At 33.2% G+C, this 18,208-nt stretch overlaps 1 protein-coding gene across 2 annotated transcripts; it reads right to left on the reverse strand.

Annotated features, from left to right (window-relative positions):
* Positions 1 to 3,321: 3,321 nt before the first annotated feature.
* LOC127091934 (uncharacterized) lies at positions 3,322 to 5,416 on the reverse strand. 2 transcript variants are annotated; one of them, XM_051030679.1, is made up of 3 exons: positions 5,097 to 5,416; positions 4,098 to 4,867; positions 3,322 to 4,007 (listed from the first exon to the last, which is right to left on the reverse strand). In XM_051030679.1, the coding sequence occupies exons 2-3, from the start codon at positions 4,823 to 4,825 to the stop codon at positions 3,560 to 3,562; spliced, it is 1,176 nt and encodes a 391-aa protein (XP_050886636.1). In that variant the 5' UTR covers positions 4,826 to 4,867; positions 5,097 to 5,416; the 3' UTR covers positions 3,322 to 3,559. The 2 variants fall into 2 exon arrangements, with proteins under 2 accessions (XP_050886636.1, XP_050886637.1); XM_051030680.1 differs by having other exon boundaries at positions 4,098 to 4,890.
* Positions 5,417 to 18,208: the final 12,792 nt, after the last annotated feature.

Below are 18,208 nucleotides of genomic sequence, written 5' to 3' on the forward strand. Positions count from 1 at the left end.
CTTTTGCATTCCTTTTTGCCTATATATATATATATATATATATATATATATATATATATATATATATATATATATATATATATATATATATATATATACTTCATTTCTAGTAAGGTTCTATAGTAAATAAAATGAAACCAGGATTTCAAATTGTTATCATTATCTTCAACCTCATTCTATGCATACACGCAAACAAACTACACATAATCATTCTATGTTTGGGTGACATCTATAATCGGTTTATAACGTTCAATTTAGGTTGTTGAATTGTAAATTGGGTTGAGATCTTTGAGGGTTTCAAATAAGTAAATTAAGTTGGGGTTTTCCTTCAAGATCAATTAGGGATTTGAAGGTTTTGGACAAGATTACGCAATTTGAACTCGATCGAGTGAAGGCTTTGAAGAATATAAGGTTCTTGCAAAGGAGTCGCGTGGGACGGTGGATCATATTGGTAAATCTTAGGTTATAACTATTTATAATTTGGATTCGATCTAGTGAAAGCTTTGAATAACTAAAGGTTCTTGCAAATGAGTAGCGTGAGACAGTGAATCAAATTGGTATTGTTGGGTTACTTGATCAAGCTTCGATCAACGGAAGAGAAAGTGTCAAAATCAACATCAAACTTTTATAGGGTTGGATTGCTACATTTCTCTTGTATTCTACTTTTTCAAAGTAAGGCTAATTTAATTATCTCAATTCGAGTTTGAATTGAAGGCAGACGTACTCATAGCGAGACCGATTGGGGAACTACCTAAACAAATTCTTGTGTACTCTTTCTATCTATCTATCTATCTATCTATCTTTTTTATTTTTCACTTACAAAGTGTTGAATTCATCGATTGTGTGATCAATATGTTTGACTAAACTTTTTGATAACCCTTTTAAAGAGGTTTTGTTGAGTAGATCACAATCAATTAGATTGTGATTAGATTTGAAAATCAACAAAATCATATATAATTCTAAACGAAATCGATTGCACACAAGGTGTTCGATAATTTGACTCAATAGTATTTTTTTTTATGTTTTATCATTGGAAATAGTCTTTACTTGTAGCATTCCATTCAAGTTATTATGATTGAAAGTGTTCTAATTAATTTGTTGTCATTATTATCACTTAATATACGCATATCCGAGTTTTTTGATAGCGGTTCGGTTAGACGGTTCAATCCGAGTCACTTCTGATACGCTATAAAAATTTTAAAACAATTTTTGTTCAAGTTTTTTAACTTGGGATCTATTCACCCCCCTCTAGATCGTTCCCTATCGTTTTATCATGAGCTCCGTTTAATTTCGTACTTCAATATTCGCTTATTAGAAAAGGGCTACCGAACCTAAAGGGGCGTATAATAGAGCGCTCATCTTCACCGGTGAAAATTATGGCTATTGAAAAACTTGTATGCATATACATATCAATTCAGTTAATAAAGGTGTTTGGGACGTCATCACCAATTCTCATATTCGCGTGTGCTTCATTAGTTCCACCACAATCTCGTTGATTAGGAAATACTTTCTTTCGAGTATATTATGTCCAATAATTTGATAGATAGTCTCGATGAATTACAATCTTTAGTCATCGTAAGAAACAAGTAACCTAAAGAATATAATGTTTGGGTTAGTTGAAAATAGTTTCTGATTATTCTTTCACGACAATTCTTCAACTATTTTTTCTCTCATTTGAGTATTCACATCTTCATTTTATAAGATATCTACACTAACAATATCTCCATCACCACAATCTCGTTGATCAGGGGATACTTTCTTTTAACTATTCATATCTTCATTTTATAAGATATCTACACTAACAATTTCTCCATCAATAGTGGTTTTAAAACATGTGCTTCATTAGTTCCACCACAATCTCGTTGATTAGGGAATACTTTCTTTTGAGTACATTTAACAATAATTTTAGGTCTAATAATTTGATAGTCTCGATGAATTACAATTTTTAGTCATTATAAGAAACAAGTAACTTAAAGAATATAATGTTGGGGTTGTTGAAAATTTTATTTTGCTACATAAAAGATTTTGGTTACAATGTAAAAACTTTCAAGTGTAGTGAAGATTGACTTAGAGAAATTTGATGAAGAAGTAACTTTGGCTTATGAAAAATTTAAGTCAAAGATGTTTTGATACAATTAGGATTACACAAGACGTTGAAAGGAAACATTTCCAACATGGACAATGAGAAATGGGAGGAATTAGATTTGAGAGCTTCGAGTATAATCTGCATGCCTTTGGTTAAGAATATTCTTGCGAATGTTCTTGGTACGTCGTCATCCAAAGAGCTCTGGGAGAAACTTGAAGGACTATATCAAGAAAATGGTGTTGGAGAGTCTGGGAGCACTAATGAGACTAATGCTCCAAGATCACAAGAAAGGGAGATACCACATCTCAACCCAAAATCTTAAGGTGTTTGATAAATGAGTATTCTCTTTTATAAATCCAACATTCTACCCATTTATAGGTGATATGAAACTTTAATCACTCACACTTGAACGCAACATTCTCCCCCACAAGTGTAAGTCCCCCACATCCTATGATAGGATCCAACATCGGATCCAGCTCTTACTTCCTCACAAACCTAAACCACGGCTCTACTACTGTTGGAGAGTCCGGGAAAGACGGGATCATCAATGAAACTAATGCTCCAGGATTACAAGAGAGGGAGACGACACATCTCAGCCCAAAACCTTAAGGTGTTTGATAAATGGATTCTCTCTCTTATAAATCCAACATTCTATCCATTTATGTCGATGGTTGAAGAGCTTCCGACCAACATGGAAGTTGCACCATAAATTTTCAACCTAGTTTTCAACATGGAAAAATTCTTAAAGTGATTTAACTTTAAGTGAAGTATACTCTTCTTTAGATGGAGTGTGATAGTTTTTTAAAATTGTAATTGTCAGGTGAAAATTCTTGAAGTGATTTAGTTTCAAATGAAGTATACTCTTCTTTAAATGGAGTATAATAATTTTTTAAAACTATGATTATCAATGAAGATAATGTGAAAATTTTTGAAGTGATGTAATTTCAAATAACTATACTCTTTATGGAGTATGATTGTCGGTGAAGACAATAAAAATTTATGTATTATTTTTATATTTTCTCTTGTACTCTTATTTTAGAGTGTTATGAGAAATAATTAAATATTTACTTTGCAAAATACAAATGTACTGGAGTTTTGAAATGATTAAGAATAGTTTATATATTGTAACAATTTTCACATAATTTTATTATCTAATTGTGATTTGACAACAACATTGTTATTATGTTCCTCTTTTTTCTCTATGCTCTGTTTTTCCTAACATATAAAACTCCTCATTTCCAAAGAATATAAAGTAGTTTTTCATATTGTTCTACAAATAACAAGAAACAAGTAATTTTGAGTTCATTTGGCAACTCCTAACTTACTAGTACAAAGTCTATCATAATCTAACAATCTAGTAATCTAAAGAATATAAAACTTTCTGTATATGTGCATAGGTTGTTTTTCATAATGTTCTACAATTTCACAATTTCAGAGACAAAACTAGTGAATCATTACAACAGATAGTGACATTTAAAAGGATGGAAACATGCATCCAATGGTCCAACCAAGAAGCAAACCTGCACCAGCAAGAGCCAAACCAACGGCGAAAGCGAAAACACATTTTCCGATCCCTCGTCTTCTTCTATCCGTAACCTTTCCTCGATTCTTCCTGTGTTGTTTTCCAGTCCTACAGGAAAAGAGGTTGTCCCAGTCCATCAATGGCTGGTTTTTGTTCTTGAACTGAAGACATATATTCTCCAGCTGCAAAACATGCAGCCATTGCTTGTAAGCAAATAGTTGCAAAGCCTGTTTGAAAAATAACGCCGATATTTGCTCCTTCTCGTCGCAGGCTTCCTGTGCTGCCTTTTCAGCCTCTCTCGCCCGAGTTTGGGATCGACATAAGGCTTTCAGTAGCTCTGCCTTGGCCGTGCTCTCGGTATTCATGTTGCTTGAATCAGAGTCTTTGCTCTCGCTAGAACTGAAAATGTGTATAACATAACAGTTTCATACAAAGTCTTATGGCATAGTAATCAATAAAACTAAGCAATGTGTTCTTTTATAGCATTACCTGAAAGTTCTGTTTGAATCCTGAAATGAATAGCCAGAAGTCAAGGTTGTAGACTGACAACCATCCGCTTCCGAAGAACGCGTCTCACATTTCCGGCTCAAAGAGGATACAACATTCTTGTCATTGTCATTGTCACGAGATTTCTTCGCAACCAAGTAACCTAAGTCGTCTTTTCCTGTAGTGTCCCACCAAGGTCGAGTTTTTTCACCTCGCAACCAATACGATTCCAAATCAGACGATGTACTTTTACATTGTTTTGAGACCAAGACACTACTAACATCATCCGAAAACCAGAACTCCCCTTCGATTTTCTTCCTAGGTGCTAAATGCAAGTCATTGTTCAAAGCAGCCTCAATTTTCGCGGTTTTAGTATCATTGATTTTCTGTATACATTTTGGATACACATTCCATTGCTGCTCTAAAGCTATAGTATTAGTAACACTTCCAACACACGAAAGCGAATCAAGGTTTTTGACCGATTGATCGCTCCCGATATCGACATTAAAAGCATCGAACTTAGACTCCCAGGAATAATTTGCATCACTGCCCAAGTTAGTTTTGACATGTAGCCACCATTTCATGTCAGAATCAGTGGAATCATCACTATGAATAAAATCAGATTCCAGTTTTTTCGAAACCGGAGATTGATAATCAGAAGGGGACATACTGAAATCTCGTGTGAAACAACGATTAACTGCATAACCAGCTCTAGCTTCTGCAGATGCCATTACTTCTCGATCAGATTATGAGCTATTTTATGGAGAATTCATCTGTTGAATCAGTCAGAAATAAACTAGAAACATTAGATGCAATCTATCTATCCACAAAAAAACTCGTAATCGCTTGTGCATAAACAGAACAAGACTAACAAATTGGAATCAGAGTTTGTTTATCAAATTCAAATTCAAGTTTCAATTATGACAAAAAATCGAACTAAACAACCCAAAATCAGATAATTCAGATCATAAACAAAAGCTAGCAAGGTTAGAGAGAGAATACCTTATTCGATTTCTTTAACTTTCAAGATACCATCAAATTCAAAGGTACTATAAATTATAGGTTGTTTTGGTTCTTTGAATGTTCAACAAATTTGGACTGTAATTTTGACTATATGTGAATCTCTAAGCCAAAAAACATCTATTTTTTTCTTGTCTTTCCAATTAGTAGTATCTGTTTTTTATTCTATTTTGTGTTTTTATGTGACTTTGATGTCACAATTATGAACAAGGTTGAGTTTATCGTTTTGGTTTTGTTTGTTTGAAGTTTCAATACAATGAATGTTACAGGAAAATGGGGGAAGCAAGCGGTGACATTACGTGGGACCATATTTTTCTGACACGCTACACCTTGTTAACAAGTCTTTTTCATTCCATTATTTTTTTTTACATGTCTTTTTCTTCCATTATTTCATTTTTCAACTAGTTCTATTATTTTACCCAAACTTTATAAACACTATATAATATCTTAAAATTTAAACTGTTTAAATTTATTATACAAAATTTGTAAAATGACAGTTGTCAGAACTTTATAATTTCGGTAGAGATCTTATGTTTGCTTTATAATAGGATGAAAGATATTTTATTAATTTATATTTTTATCTTTATGACATTTATATAAGTTGTTAAAATTTCTGCTTTCTTTGTGATTTGTTTTTAGTGATCTTAATTGCGACATTTGATTTACTTTTATTGTATATTATAACCCCAATACTTTTATTGTGTTACGTTTGAAAGAGTAAATCTATTCTCACATTATTTAGAGATATAATATGTGTTGGGTTTATACGTGAGAACAATCATCATCTTACAAACTGATTTGTATGGATAACCTAATTTTTTGAGATGATATTAGAGCATATCTTAGATCACTTGTTGGACTTCCTCAGTCGTCCACGCTTTAGGCTCATTGAGCCCCGACTGTGAGGGTTGTGTTCGAATTTTCGTCTTCATTGAAGTCCGCCCTTAGTCGCCTTAATTGCGACATTTGGTATGCCTTCATTACAACTCCCAACACTTTCATGTGTTGTTTTTTAAGTGGGAATAATCCTAATTTTTAAAGTCGGTTTTATAGAGATGAGTTGAACCCAATTTTTAATATAAGTCATATAATATTTAAAGATGAAAATTTCATAAATATTTTTTTATAAAAAGATCATATATAGTTAAACACAAAATTTCTAATTTTGAGTGATTATAAAATTATAACTTACCATATAATAATTTTAAAATGGAGTATATTTAATTCGAATTATAACCCTCATACAAATTAAAAAATATATTGATAAACATATAAAATAACTTTTAAATTCTTTTGAACCATATAACAAAATAAATATATAAAATAACTTTATATATATATATATATATATATATATATATATATATATATATATATATATATATATATATATATTTATATATATATATATATATATATATATATATATATATATATATATATATATATATATATATATATATATATATATATATATATATATATATATATATATATATATATATATATATAATGTTTAAAAACATTTTTGGTCTTTAATTTAATAATTTTTAATTTTTAGTTATTTAATTTTAAAAATAAGTTTTTTGTCCCTTAAATGCATATTTATTTAAATTTATTGGTCTCCGTTCAATTTTATTGACGTGAAAGTGATGATTAGGACATAAAATATATTTTTAATAATGCAACGATGATTATTAGAACAATTTATTATTAAATATTTTTTATAGAATAATTTAAAAAAATTATTTAACTTTACTTAAAAATTTATTTGAAGATTATTTAATATAAATTTTAAAATAATTTTTCTATATTTAACTCAAATCCTTGTAAGGACTCTCTAACCTACAAGTCTACATTTTATATTATTTGTTTAATCTATATAAACACTAAAGATTTATATAGAAAAAAATGTGAGACTAGCAGCCACCCATTACCGGTCCAAAACACCGAATAACATCAAATATCATATTAATACGTGATATTCCATTTCATCACAGTCTAAAGTAAAGGAGAAGATTGTATCCCGTGTAAAGTGTGTGCAGTGAGATCTATATCACACAAAAAAAAAATATATAAAACAATTGAAGTTTGATTTTTAAAGGTCAGATATAACACTATTATTTCTCCGGTGAACACTTTCACCGGAGACAATCCTTTTCCCTAAAGTAATAAGTAGTAATAAGTGTTCTCAAGATGAAGAAGAAGTGCATTGAATGTTGTTTCTTTATCTCCAATAGGTATTTATTGTGAAATTTGATAAACAAAGACAAATTGTATTTCACTTAAGGGATTCAATTCGAACAAATTTCATGACAGATTGTACAAAAATTATAAGTATGAAACACATTTGACGTTAAAGTCAAAAATGAAAAGAACTTAAAAATAACTTTTAATGCAGTAAATGACTTAAAATAAGGAATTCAATTCATAAAATTAAGCGAAAATACATATATTTTCAAAATCAATATCTTCTCGCTAAACACTTGGATACTTTGAGTCTATAGAATTTGTGTAAAATTACGGAATCCTTAAACTATAAACTAATATTGTTTATATATTAATCCTAACATAATCATCTATAACGACCGACTCAACAAAACTTGTCACGTCTTCGACTTCATGAAACTTTAGTCTTTGGCAGGTCTCCATGTGTTCCTAAATAACCGTATGATCTTATCCAACTTTCTTCGATAAAAATACGAGCCACATCAACTAGTAACCCCAAATTTCACTAAGTCTTGTGCTTTGACCAAGGTTTTCCATGGACTTCTTGACCAACTTCCCAACCTCCCCCGACAGGGAATTCTCCCTAAAAGGTTAAGTGGTCTCCTGGTAAAAAATAACTATTTTGACTCTAGGTAAAACCTTGAAAATTTCCATTATGGCCAAATTTAACCCTGAATACTCACATTTTTTCATCTGTGTCGAAAATATGAGGTAACAAATATTCCCTCGAAATGTCATTTTTCAACCACATAAATGTTGAAAGGGAGAAATATGGAATTTTTGCTTCGATTTTCGATACTGTTCAAATCCCTTCGTTGACGTTAGCATCATCATTGTGTATTTCCACAAACATCCACTCAACAAGGTTTTTTCCAACAAAACCTGTCATTGCTCCTACTTCCTAAGAGAGTGGGCAATAACTTAGCCCACTAACTCTTCCACTTCCTGAAGAGGAATCGTCTCCCATTGCCACATGTATGCCACTTTTCTGACAGTTACTCATGCACTCTCCTCTATAAATACCAACCTCAGTTGTTCATTTAAAACTCTTCTAACTCCAAGCATTCACACGCATTAATGTTCTCAGACTTCTTTTCAAAAAAGATTCAAGAGAAACAATGACTACTTTCACCACCTCCATACCAGTTATTGGCAAGAACCCCCTGGCATTCACGATTCTGACATCAGAGGAGGAAAAGGGGAAAGATTTCTTACCTGGACCACCACACTCCAAGGAGAAAATCTCCATCTAGGCTAAATAGGTACTCATTCTCTTCTCCCTTTATGATAAACTCTTAGTTTTCCTAGATTCATTTCCCACTGCTCAATCACACCCTGAGAAGGTGAAGAATTTATTTCCATGTTATCCTGTTACCATGCCCTCCGCGTTCGAAGAACGCTCTCTCGACCTAAATTTTATGAAAACGCCTAGTGCATCTTTCAATTAGCACCTCATCCCCAAAATAAGGAATATCTTGCCTAGCTCGACAAAGTCCAAAAAAAGAAGAAGGAACAATGAGAAAACCTAGGCATTTTCGATGTGATTCAACTATTCTGTTCGACGTAGCAGCTATCACTGGGCTTCGACCCACAGGTGAAACCTTCACCCCAATAGTGAAACTGTAAATGAGGTCGTCTTTGAACGATTCAACTTAAAAAATTGAATTACCGACCATCATAAGACCAAAATAGAAAAGGTCTCTGACCAAGAGCACATTGCTTTTTCTAACCCTTTGGCTCTCTTAATATTTCTTTTACTCGAGCTCTTTGCAAATAACCAAAAAGTATGTCCCCTTATAAATTCAACTCCATGAGGTCCAAAGACATCTCTTGGCAAGTTGCTTCTAGCCACTATATACCAATCGTTAGGTACCGCATCTTACAAACTAAAACACCTCCCTGAGACCAACAAAAGATATCTTCTATCTGGCCCCTTGTGGCTCTTACAAATTTGGTTGAATGCCACATTTGTACCAAAGTTAGAGGTGACCATCTTGAAGGCTTTAATGGAAGAGAATGATGCTAGAAGCATGAAGACACTCGTCTTGCCTTAGTTACCCCAGACGACACTCATTCATAAATATCGCTTATGAAGTATATCAATTTATTTCTCGACTCCAAAACTTTTGTTTCGACCATGGGATCATTCCTAGATCGATGTGTTGGCCCTACTTGGTTTCGTAACAGGTTCGCTAGTGTGACTCCTTCCACAGCTGCAACGTCGAATGTTGTTTGGGCAACTTTTTAAACCCTTACGCTCCTATCCACCCGCATCGAGATAGGGACCACTGGTTTTGGCTTCATTGGTTACCTACCAAACTTAGTGGCAAGGCAATTTGGTTTCAGGAAAATGTTGTCAAAATCTCTTACACTTGGGAAAACGAAATTTGTTGGTCAGAGAGAATTTTTTTTGTTCAAGAGTACAGAGAATGTATGGCGTTCACACGTCAACAAGCTCTCGAACTGCCCACATTCTGATTCCAACCTTCCTTCTACTCCATAGTGAAGTTCAATAATTGGTGGTCGAACCATTTTCAAGATGACTTTTCTGAAGAAAACTTTCGCAGGAGGTTGACGATTGGCTTCTCCAACCTGCAGGAAAACCCTAAGAAAAAATCAGGTACACATCAACCAATTTTTGATTCCTTTCTATTTATCCCTTCGACCTCTCATACGTTTTCATTATAGGTGAAACTGAAACACATGGCGAAAGCAATGTTGAAGGCCCATCTAATGCTGGTGAGGTCAAAAAAGAAGAAGACCCCTAGAGGAAAAAAGCAAGTCTTTTTCTCCATTTGTGTGTTGGCTAATTTCAAGATGACTTTAACACTTCGTCTTCTTTTCAGAGTCGGGAATGTGACCAAGGTTGCCCCATAACCACTAAACCCAATAAAAATAAGAAAACCACAAAGGTTACATCGACACAGGTATGTATATGATTTCCTTAACTTTTGGTTTCGATGATTCGTTAGAACTAAACAACCAAACTTTCTAGGTTGAGTTGGATCTAGTAGAGATCTTGGTTGAGGTTGAGAGTTCATATGATAGCGAAAAAAATTAGATCTTTTGAACTCTAAACCTAAGCCTTTTTCCTAAACCAGGTTTCAACAAAAAGAAGGGCACCATTCGAAAGAAAGATCAACCCAAGGAGAAACACATTTATACTATTGATCCTACTGACAAGGAAGGTCAATACCTGGTCAAGTCTGACAAGAAGAAACGAGGCAAGCAACAAGAAGGCCACCATATCAAAGAGAAAGAGACTAAGGAAACTGAGGTATTACTTGTATTTATCACTTGTCAATTTCATTTTTTACTATCGAAACTAATCGTTCCTCTTCTTTCAGGTACAACCACATTCGAAAGAGACCGTAGAAGACAAGCCAAAATGTATTGAAAGTTTGACTCCCACTTTCTCTCTCATTCACTGGTTGGAGTTCATTGACTCTAGTCTCTCCTCTGTTCATCCAGAGATCAATCGAGATGGTGAAGATGCAAGCGCTTCCAAAGAGCCAAATTTTGAAGTGGAGGTCGATGCCACCAAATTATCTCCCCAATGGATTCAATAATTCAACGAAACACTAGCCTTTGTTCATGGTAATTTGTCCCAGAAAAATCTAAAAATTGGAAAGGGCTTTGAGGTGGTGGATGAAGAGCCAACCGAACATGTTGTCAAAAATATTCAAATGGAGAAGGAAAACTAACCTACTGCTGTCGGAGGGAATCCAACTCAACCTATCATCCAAGATTCTTCCTCTAACACTTCTCTTAGTCAAGAAGAAAATTTGGCCATTAAACGGAAGAATCCTGTAGAGGTTTTAAGGAGGCTTCAAAAACTACACATGCTTTCGACTGGAACAAGATCTTCAAACTCTTCTAATGCTTCTTTGGTTGACTCAAATGAAGTATCGGTGAACCTCCTGATCCGACAACTCAAAAGATAACATATTTGAAGTCAACCTCCTCAATGCTATCGAAGGAGATGCTCGACTTGGCACAGATATTCAGAAGTTGCTGACTGAACTTAACAAGCAAAAAGTCCTATATCCCATGGTTCAGTTCCTGTTTCAATTCGAAGTTTACTTCGACTAGGTTTGTTAAGATATAAACCTCAAAAAGAGGTCGATAAACTTGAGAATCAACTTTCGATGACCAAATTTCAAGTCGTCGTGCCCGAATTGCTGAACTAAACAAAGAAATTGAAAGTTTGGAAAAGAAAAAGGCTGAGCTTGAATGGGACAAATTACCGCCCATCAGAGAGATCATTGATCAAGAAGCTACCAAGGGCATTAAACATGGTGAAGTTGATCTCCGACTAGGGAATGAGGTTGACATTTTAGAAGAGGCAAGTGACCGATTGAACACCAGGCTTACGTTCTCCAAGGCCAAACTTGAAGACTTTAAATCTATATTTTCTGCTTAAGCATATTCTGAATTTTCAATATTTTGGATTGTAATTTTTTCTTGTAATGACTGACATTTTGGCACCACTTTGGCATTTCGTATTTATGCATATTATTATGTTGAAATTCGAATTTCCTGTAGCATAGGATTGTATTTTTCAAATATTTTTTCAAATACTTACCATTTCTTGCAGTGGATTTGATTAATCTTTTCTCCTTCTATTCCACTTGATTGTGAAGCTAGCAGAAATATACCTGGACGCATCGCACGCTTGAACATACAACAGAGTCACCATCGAACTTTATTTATTCCCGAAGGAAAGGGAAAACATCGATAAAACACGAGGGAAGGAGATATGTTGGGTAAGGAAGTCGGTTATGCAAGGGGAAAGTATTAGCACCCCTAACATCCATGGTACTCCATGGGAACCGTTTTGATTGTTCTTAGCTCGAATGGGTGTCATATATGAAGGATTACTCACAAAAGAATGAAGGAAAGGAAATAGCTAGAGTACTCGGTGAGGATTAGGGCCCTCATGCCTATGTATCCTCACAGTGCAATGAGGAATTCAGAGCTCTGTAGTTCATAGAACTAGTGGTGGGAGGTGAAAATAAGTTGTGATAAAGTTATGATCTAAACCAAAGGATAATATGATTTGAACTCCAAAAAGGGGTGAAATATGAACCAAGAGTAAACTGGTATGAACCAACAAGTGAGGGGCCTATGACATGGTATCACTGTATTGGAACAACCGAAAAGAAAGGAATTAAGTGTTTGGTTTTACAGCACAAACAACTCTTGGCTCATAAGGAGATACAAGATGAAGCACAAAAAGATATTGTATTTGGCTCAATGAATAGGGTATACCATGTGAAGTGAATGAAGGTAGAATATGAATGTAGGTTGTGATTAATGCCCCATGGAGATGAATGGAGGGAATGCCCTAAGGCAGAAGGAATAAATAAGTATGCTTGTGGAGGATTCGAACCCTCGTGCCTACATATTCTCATCGTGCAATGATAAAATCAGAGCAATCGTAGTTCAACCTACTACGGCTGAAACAAAGGAAAATAGATTGATTTGCCAGGGTACACAATCCTTCGAGGCTGAAAAGGAGTGCCAAGGTTCACAACCTTCTAGGTAAGGTATCACTACCAGAGTTTATAATTATGAAGGCAAGGAATTGAAATGCCAAGGTTTACCACCTCTCAAGGCAAGGAACAGATGCCAGAGCTTATGACTCTCAAGGCAAAGAACTGAATTGGATTGCCAAGGTTTAACACCTTATAGGGTAAAGAGAAACAAATGTCAAGGTTTATCACCTTACAAGGCAACTGCCAAAGTTTACCACCTTACAAGGCACAAAATTGAATTGCCAAGGTTTACCACCTTACAAGGAAAAGAACAAGTGCCAAGTTTTATCACCTCTCAAGGTAAAAAATTGAATGAAAGAGGGTGTACAACCGCAAGTTGCTAACAGCAGAAGTGCTCCATTATTGAAGTGTTGTATGTTTGATACTTGCTTGAAGAAGACTTATCAATTATGTGATTCAAATTGCACTAAAGTCTATGAACAAAGGCGAATACCTTGAGCAACTAGGTCAAGCATCCCGTACCCAAGGATATCCAGAATGAGTTAATGGAATTCTCCACTCTCATCCATTGTTTGTTGCTTAAGGCTTATAACGTGCAGCTAGAATTAAAATTAACAAGTTGCTAATAGGAGATCATGTGTGTTGATCTTAATGATGCGATGCTACTTGTTGTATAAGAAAACTTGAAAATCACGTAATTCAAATTGTGCTAAAGTCTATGAATAAAGGTGATTCGATGAGCAACTGGGTCAAGCGTCTCGTACCCAAATATATTCAGAATGAGTTAATGAAATTCTTCAATCTCATTTCTTAAGGCTCGTGCCACACACTCTGAGTTATGATCGTCAAGTGTTGATATCTTTATCGTGCTTGAGAAGTAGTCCGCGTTGCTAGCTATGCTTAACTGATGTTGACTTGAAGTCTTGATCTTGCATACGAACCCTGAGATCTTGAGCTTTTGAGATTCAACATATCCAATAGAGCTTGAGCGCAATAGACTTGCCATATCAAGTGATAAAAATGTCTTTTGATCACTTTGAATAGGCTTGGGGATTACAACACAATACAAAGGATTTGGTTGACCAAAGTGACCTTTGATCAACACTAATCAGTGAGATTCAGAGAAATTAGCTAGACTATGTACAACAATCCAATGATTAATTAGTTAATTGAATCAATTGCCTATAAACAAATCTTAAGCTAAGGGATCATGTAAATTCATGAGAAAGTAATATTAAAATATTCTGAAGTTATTAATCTAATTAATTGATCAAAGTATATTTGATCAAATAATTAAATCAAACAAGGGAAATCAAGCCATGAATTAAGACAAACTATTAAGAAGAATCAAACAAGCATCATGAAACTATGAATTAAAGATCATAAAAATGAAGAGATCAAGATTAATTCTAATTAAATATAATCTAATCTAATCTAATCCTAATTAATCAAGAGAATTAAAATTCTATTTTTATTATCAAACAAAAGAATCCTATAATAATTTTTGTGGGAAAATACATATGATTATTTTCTAAATTTGATTTAGTTACCAATTCAAAATTGACATGGGGTGTTATTGTATTAAAGAAAAGTTAAAGTAATATTAGTTAGAAGTGTAACTATATTATATTAAGTAAAAACCCATAATTAAGATAAGATAAAAAGGTGATATTAGTAACATGGAATGGAAAGAATAAATTGTTGTATATTTTGTGTGTAACATGTTTATCTCGTGCATATGCTAAACCGATGTGAATCGCAACACAACAACCATGAATATCCAATACATCGATTACACGGATATATTAGGATTGTTAATGTCAGATCATGAAATAAGTTATGTTACTAATCTAATGCATAGTTGATATCATAAGCTATTAATATATTAAAAAAAAGCTACTGATATATTGAAAATTAAAGATATTAACGTATTTTCTAAGGCTACTAAATATATTGAAAAAAGCTACGAACTAAAGCTAATAGAACAAGTAAAAACATGCTTGAAATATCGGTTTCGAATTCGATGAGTTAATATATGGTTGAAATCAGAATTTTACAAAGAAATCAAATACATACTGCAAATTGTGAAATAAGCTATGAATTACATCGAAAAAGCTGCGAAAGCGTACAAAAAAATTCGATTAAAGAATACGTCGGTTCGGTTGAAATATACACCAGAACGAAAAACTAGTTATATATTCATGTTCAGCGAAAAAAAACGATTAAAATGGTATATTCACATGTTAGTAATAATTAAGAATCAAAAAATCATTATTTTCAAGTTTATGTGTTCTATACCAAAATAAGTGATTATTCTAATAAGTAATTCTAAAATAGTAGCTTAAATTAATCAACAAGAAAACATCCAATAATTCATAGTAATGGTGTGGAAGAGATAAAGGATTACCGACGGAGCGAAGGTTTGCTCCGGTTAGTGTTGAAAATCGAAACGACAAAAAGAAACCCAGAATACTTCAAGAATAAGCTTCATTAATCCAATTAATTTTAAAGGTTTGATAATTATTCTTGACGATGAGTGAATGTAGAAGATAAATCATGAGTGCATAATATTGATGAATAATGTTTGTATTGTTGACTGATAATTGTTGATGATAATATAGAATTGTTGATGGATAAGTTCCACCATTTTAGAACTTCAATGTGAAGTTATAAATGATGATGAAAATGAACTTTAGTGAGGGTGAGAGAGAAGATGAATTGAGAGAGAAAAATAAGAGAAAAATGGTAAAAAAAAATAATGGTTAATTGTGAATTTTATAAATTAGGTTAGTGATATTAGCTAAGGCCAAAATTATGAGAAATAACATGTTTATATAGACTTGACAGGTGAATGATCATCCTTGGATTGTGATCCAAGTAATTGGTTTTATCAATTGTTAGAAATTAATTTAATCCTAAGTTGCGAATCATCAATTTCAACCATGGGATTAATAGTTAATAGTGACTAGGATGTTTAGAAGTTTGTGTTAGTTTGGAAGTTATGGTAGTTAAGGGTAATTAGGTAAATGGATGGATTGTGGAGAAATAGGTAGTTAAGAGTAGTTAGAGACCAATGATGTTGAAGTTTAGCAAAAGTACCAAGTTAGGATGTAAGGCAAATAGTCACTAGTAATGCCTTTGCCTTGAATTTTCTACCACTTTGGCTTGAATTTTGAGTGGTTTAACCTATGATTTTTAGTATTTTTGAGAAATGACATTTTTAATAAATGACTGAAATCTTACTCGTATTCCAACTTTGCCATTTTCTTTGAAACCAAGCAACCCTCAGAAATACCTATGAATCTAAAATAAAGAGATGATCCACACCACAAGTAATACGACAAATAAAACTGAATAAATACCAAATATTATCCACCTTGAAAATCCACTTAAACCAATTAAATCTATTATCATCGAACATTTGGTATAAATTTGTTACCATATGCAAATGTCGATGAATGCATGATCAAATAGAAACAAGTATGCAAATGAACAAAACCATAAGCCAAACAAATTGAATAAAAAAAGTATGGCAAATTTTGGGGTGTGAAAAATGATGATGTTCCAAATAGAGTATGTACAGGGAAAACTGTCTCTTATGGTTACTTGAGAGTGTTTGGCTGCATGACTTTTGTTCACATTCCAAGAGATGAGATATCCAAGATTGATAAAAGATCTAAACAATGTGCGTTTATAGGTTATGGTCATTAAGAGTTTCGTTATAGATTGTGGGATCCATCTGGCAAGAAAATTATCAGAATTCGTGATGTGATATTTCTTGAACACCAAACTATTAAAGATTTTGATAAACAGAGAAGCCAAAATCTGATGGTAGAAGTTACACGGATAATTGAAATTTTGCTGATTAGGGAGATATGCATTTAAACGATGATAATGTTAACAAAAACCAAGAACCTTATCATGATGAGCAAGTTGAAAAGGTTTCACTTGAGCCATCGGTTAAATCTGAGTTGAGAAGATCTCAAAGATATCCTCCACATGAGTATGTGATTATTGTAACACCATAAACCATAATAATAATTTATAAAATATTGCAGAAAATGTTCAGATTAAATAAGGGTGTCACATTGACAGAACATTCAACTTTATTTTCAAAGGCAAAATGTTTTTTTTTAAACTCAAAACATAACATAGTAATTCATTTAAAAATAAATCATAACACATAAAAAAGTATTCCCAACCCGATGTTACAATATCATAACATAATACATAATAATACTAATGTTTGACAAAGATTCAACAAAAACATAATCATAACTAAAACAAATTGAAGATGTCAACTATGACATCCTCCACAAACGCAACGATCACTCATCAATCTCAACCTGGGAATTATCTACATAAATGTATATAGGTGGACACATGGAAATAATAAGGGGTGAAAGTATATTTCGTACATTAAATGGTGTAGAAACAACAAGGATAGTACACAATATTACTTATAATCAACATAGATATAAAATTCACAATATAGACAAAATTAAGTATGAAATGCTTGTTTCCTATACTCCCATACATGTGGTATCAATCATTGGACATCAGAGATATGTTACCGAGTGATCTTGAACACTGCACCGAAGTCTACTACGTAAGACCGAAGTCATAAATCTCCGGACCGAAGTCATAAATTGCCAGACCAAGGTCGAAAGATCGCCAAACTAAGGTTGAAAAATCACCAGACTGAAGTTCCATCCTAACTTCAATATTATAATGCATGCTAATGACAAACAAATGAAAATATATCCATCATATCCTCTATATCCTCCATACTAGTTACAACAATATGATCAACATTGGTTCTCACGAATCTATTACAATAACACGGCTCAACACTGGTTCTCACAAACCTAATACAACATCAAAGATCAAAATTGATTCTCACAAACCTACTATGAAATCAAGGATCAACATTGGTTCTCATAAACCTACTACAAAATCAAGGATCAACACTGGTTATCACGAACCTAAACATATCAACACTGCCTAATAAAGCTTACACTGAATCTTATGAACCTCAACATATCAACACTTCATGTTAAGGCTAAAATATTGGTTCCCCTCAAACCTAAACCATCAATGTTCAACATTGCCTACTCACAAGGTGGCTATCAATTCTATTGCATATAAACAAATTGAACTCATGATTCACAATTTAGGTTAGTATTATATTCATCAAACCGTAGACTTATGTTTTTAACGTTATGTGCACAATTAGATATTTTAATTACTCATTCGCACCGTATGAGCTGTAGGGAATAACCTTTAGGGTTCTTAGACCATCTTTTTTTGTATCAAATGTTTCTCAATCTATCCAACGTTAACATACAAATAATTCAATTAAAATTA

The sequence above is a fragment of the Lathyrus oleraceus genome, chromosome 6, assembly GCF_024323335.1.
Source record: "Lathyrus oleraceus cultivar Zhongwan6 chromosome 6, CAAS_Psat_ZW6_1.0, whole genome shotgun sequence".
Taxonomy (NCBI): domain Eukaryota; kingdom Viridiplantae; phylum Streptophyta; class Magnoliopsida; order Fabales; family Fabaceae; genus Lathyrus; species Lathyrus oleraceus.

Excerpts from the sequence above, each read along its gene's own strand:
- LOC127091934 (XM_051030679.1), bottom strand. The coding sequence starts at position 4,825 with ATGGCATCTGCAGAAGCTAGAGCTGGTTATGCAGTTAATCGTTGTTTC. Across the intron at positions 4,008-4,097 it reads GATTCAAACAGAACTTTCAG|TTCTAGCGAGAGCAAAGACT; the intron begins GTAATGCTATAA and ends ACACATTTTCAG.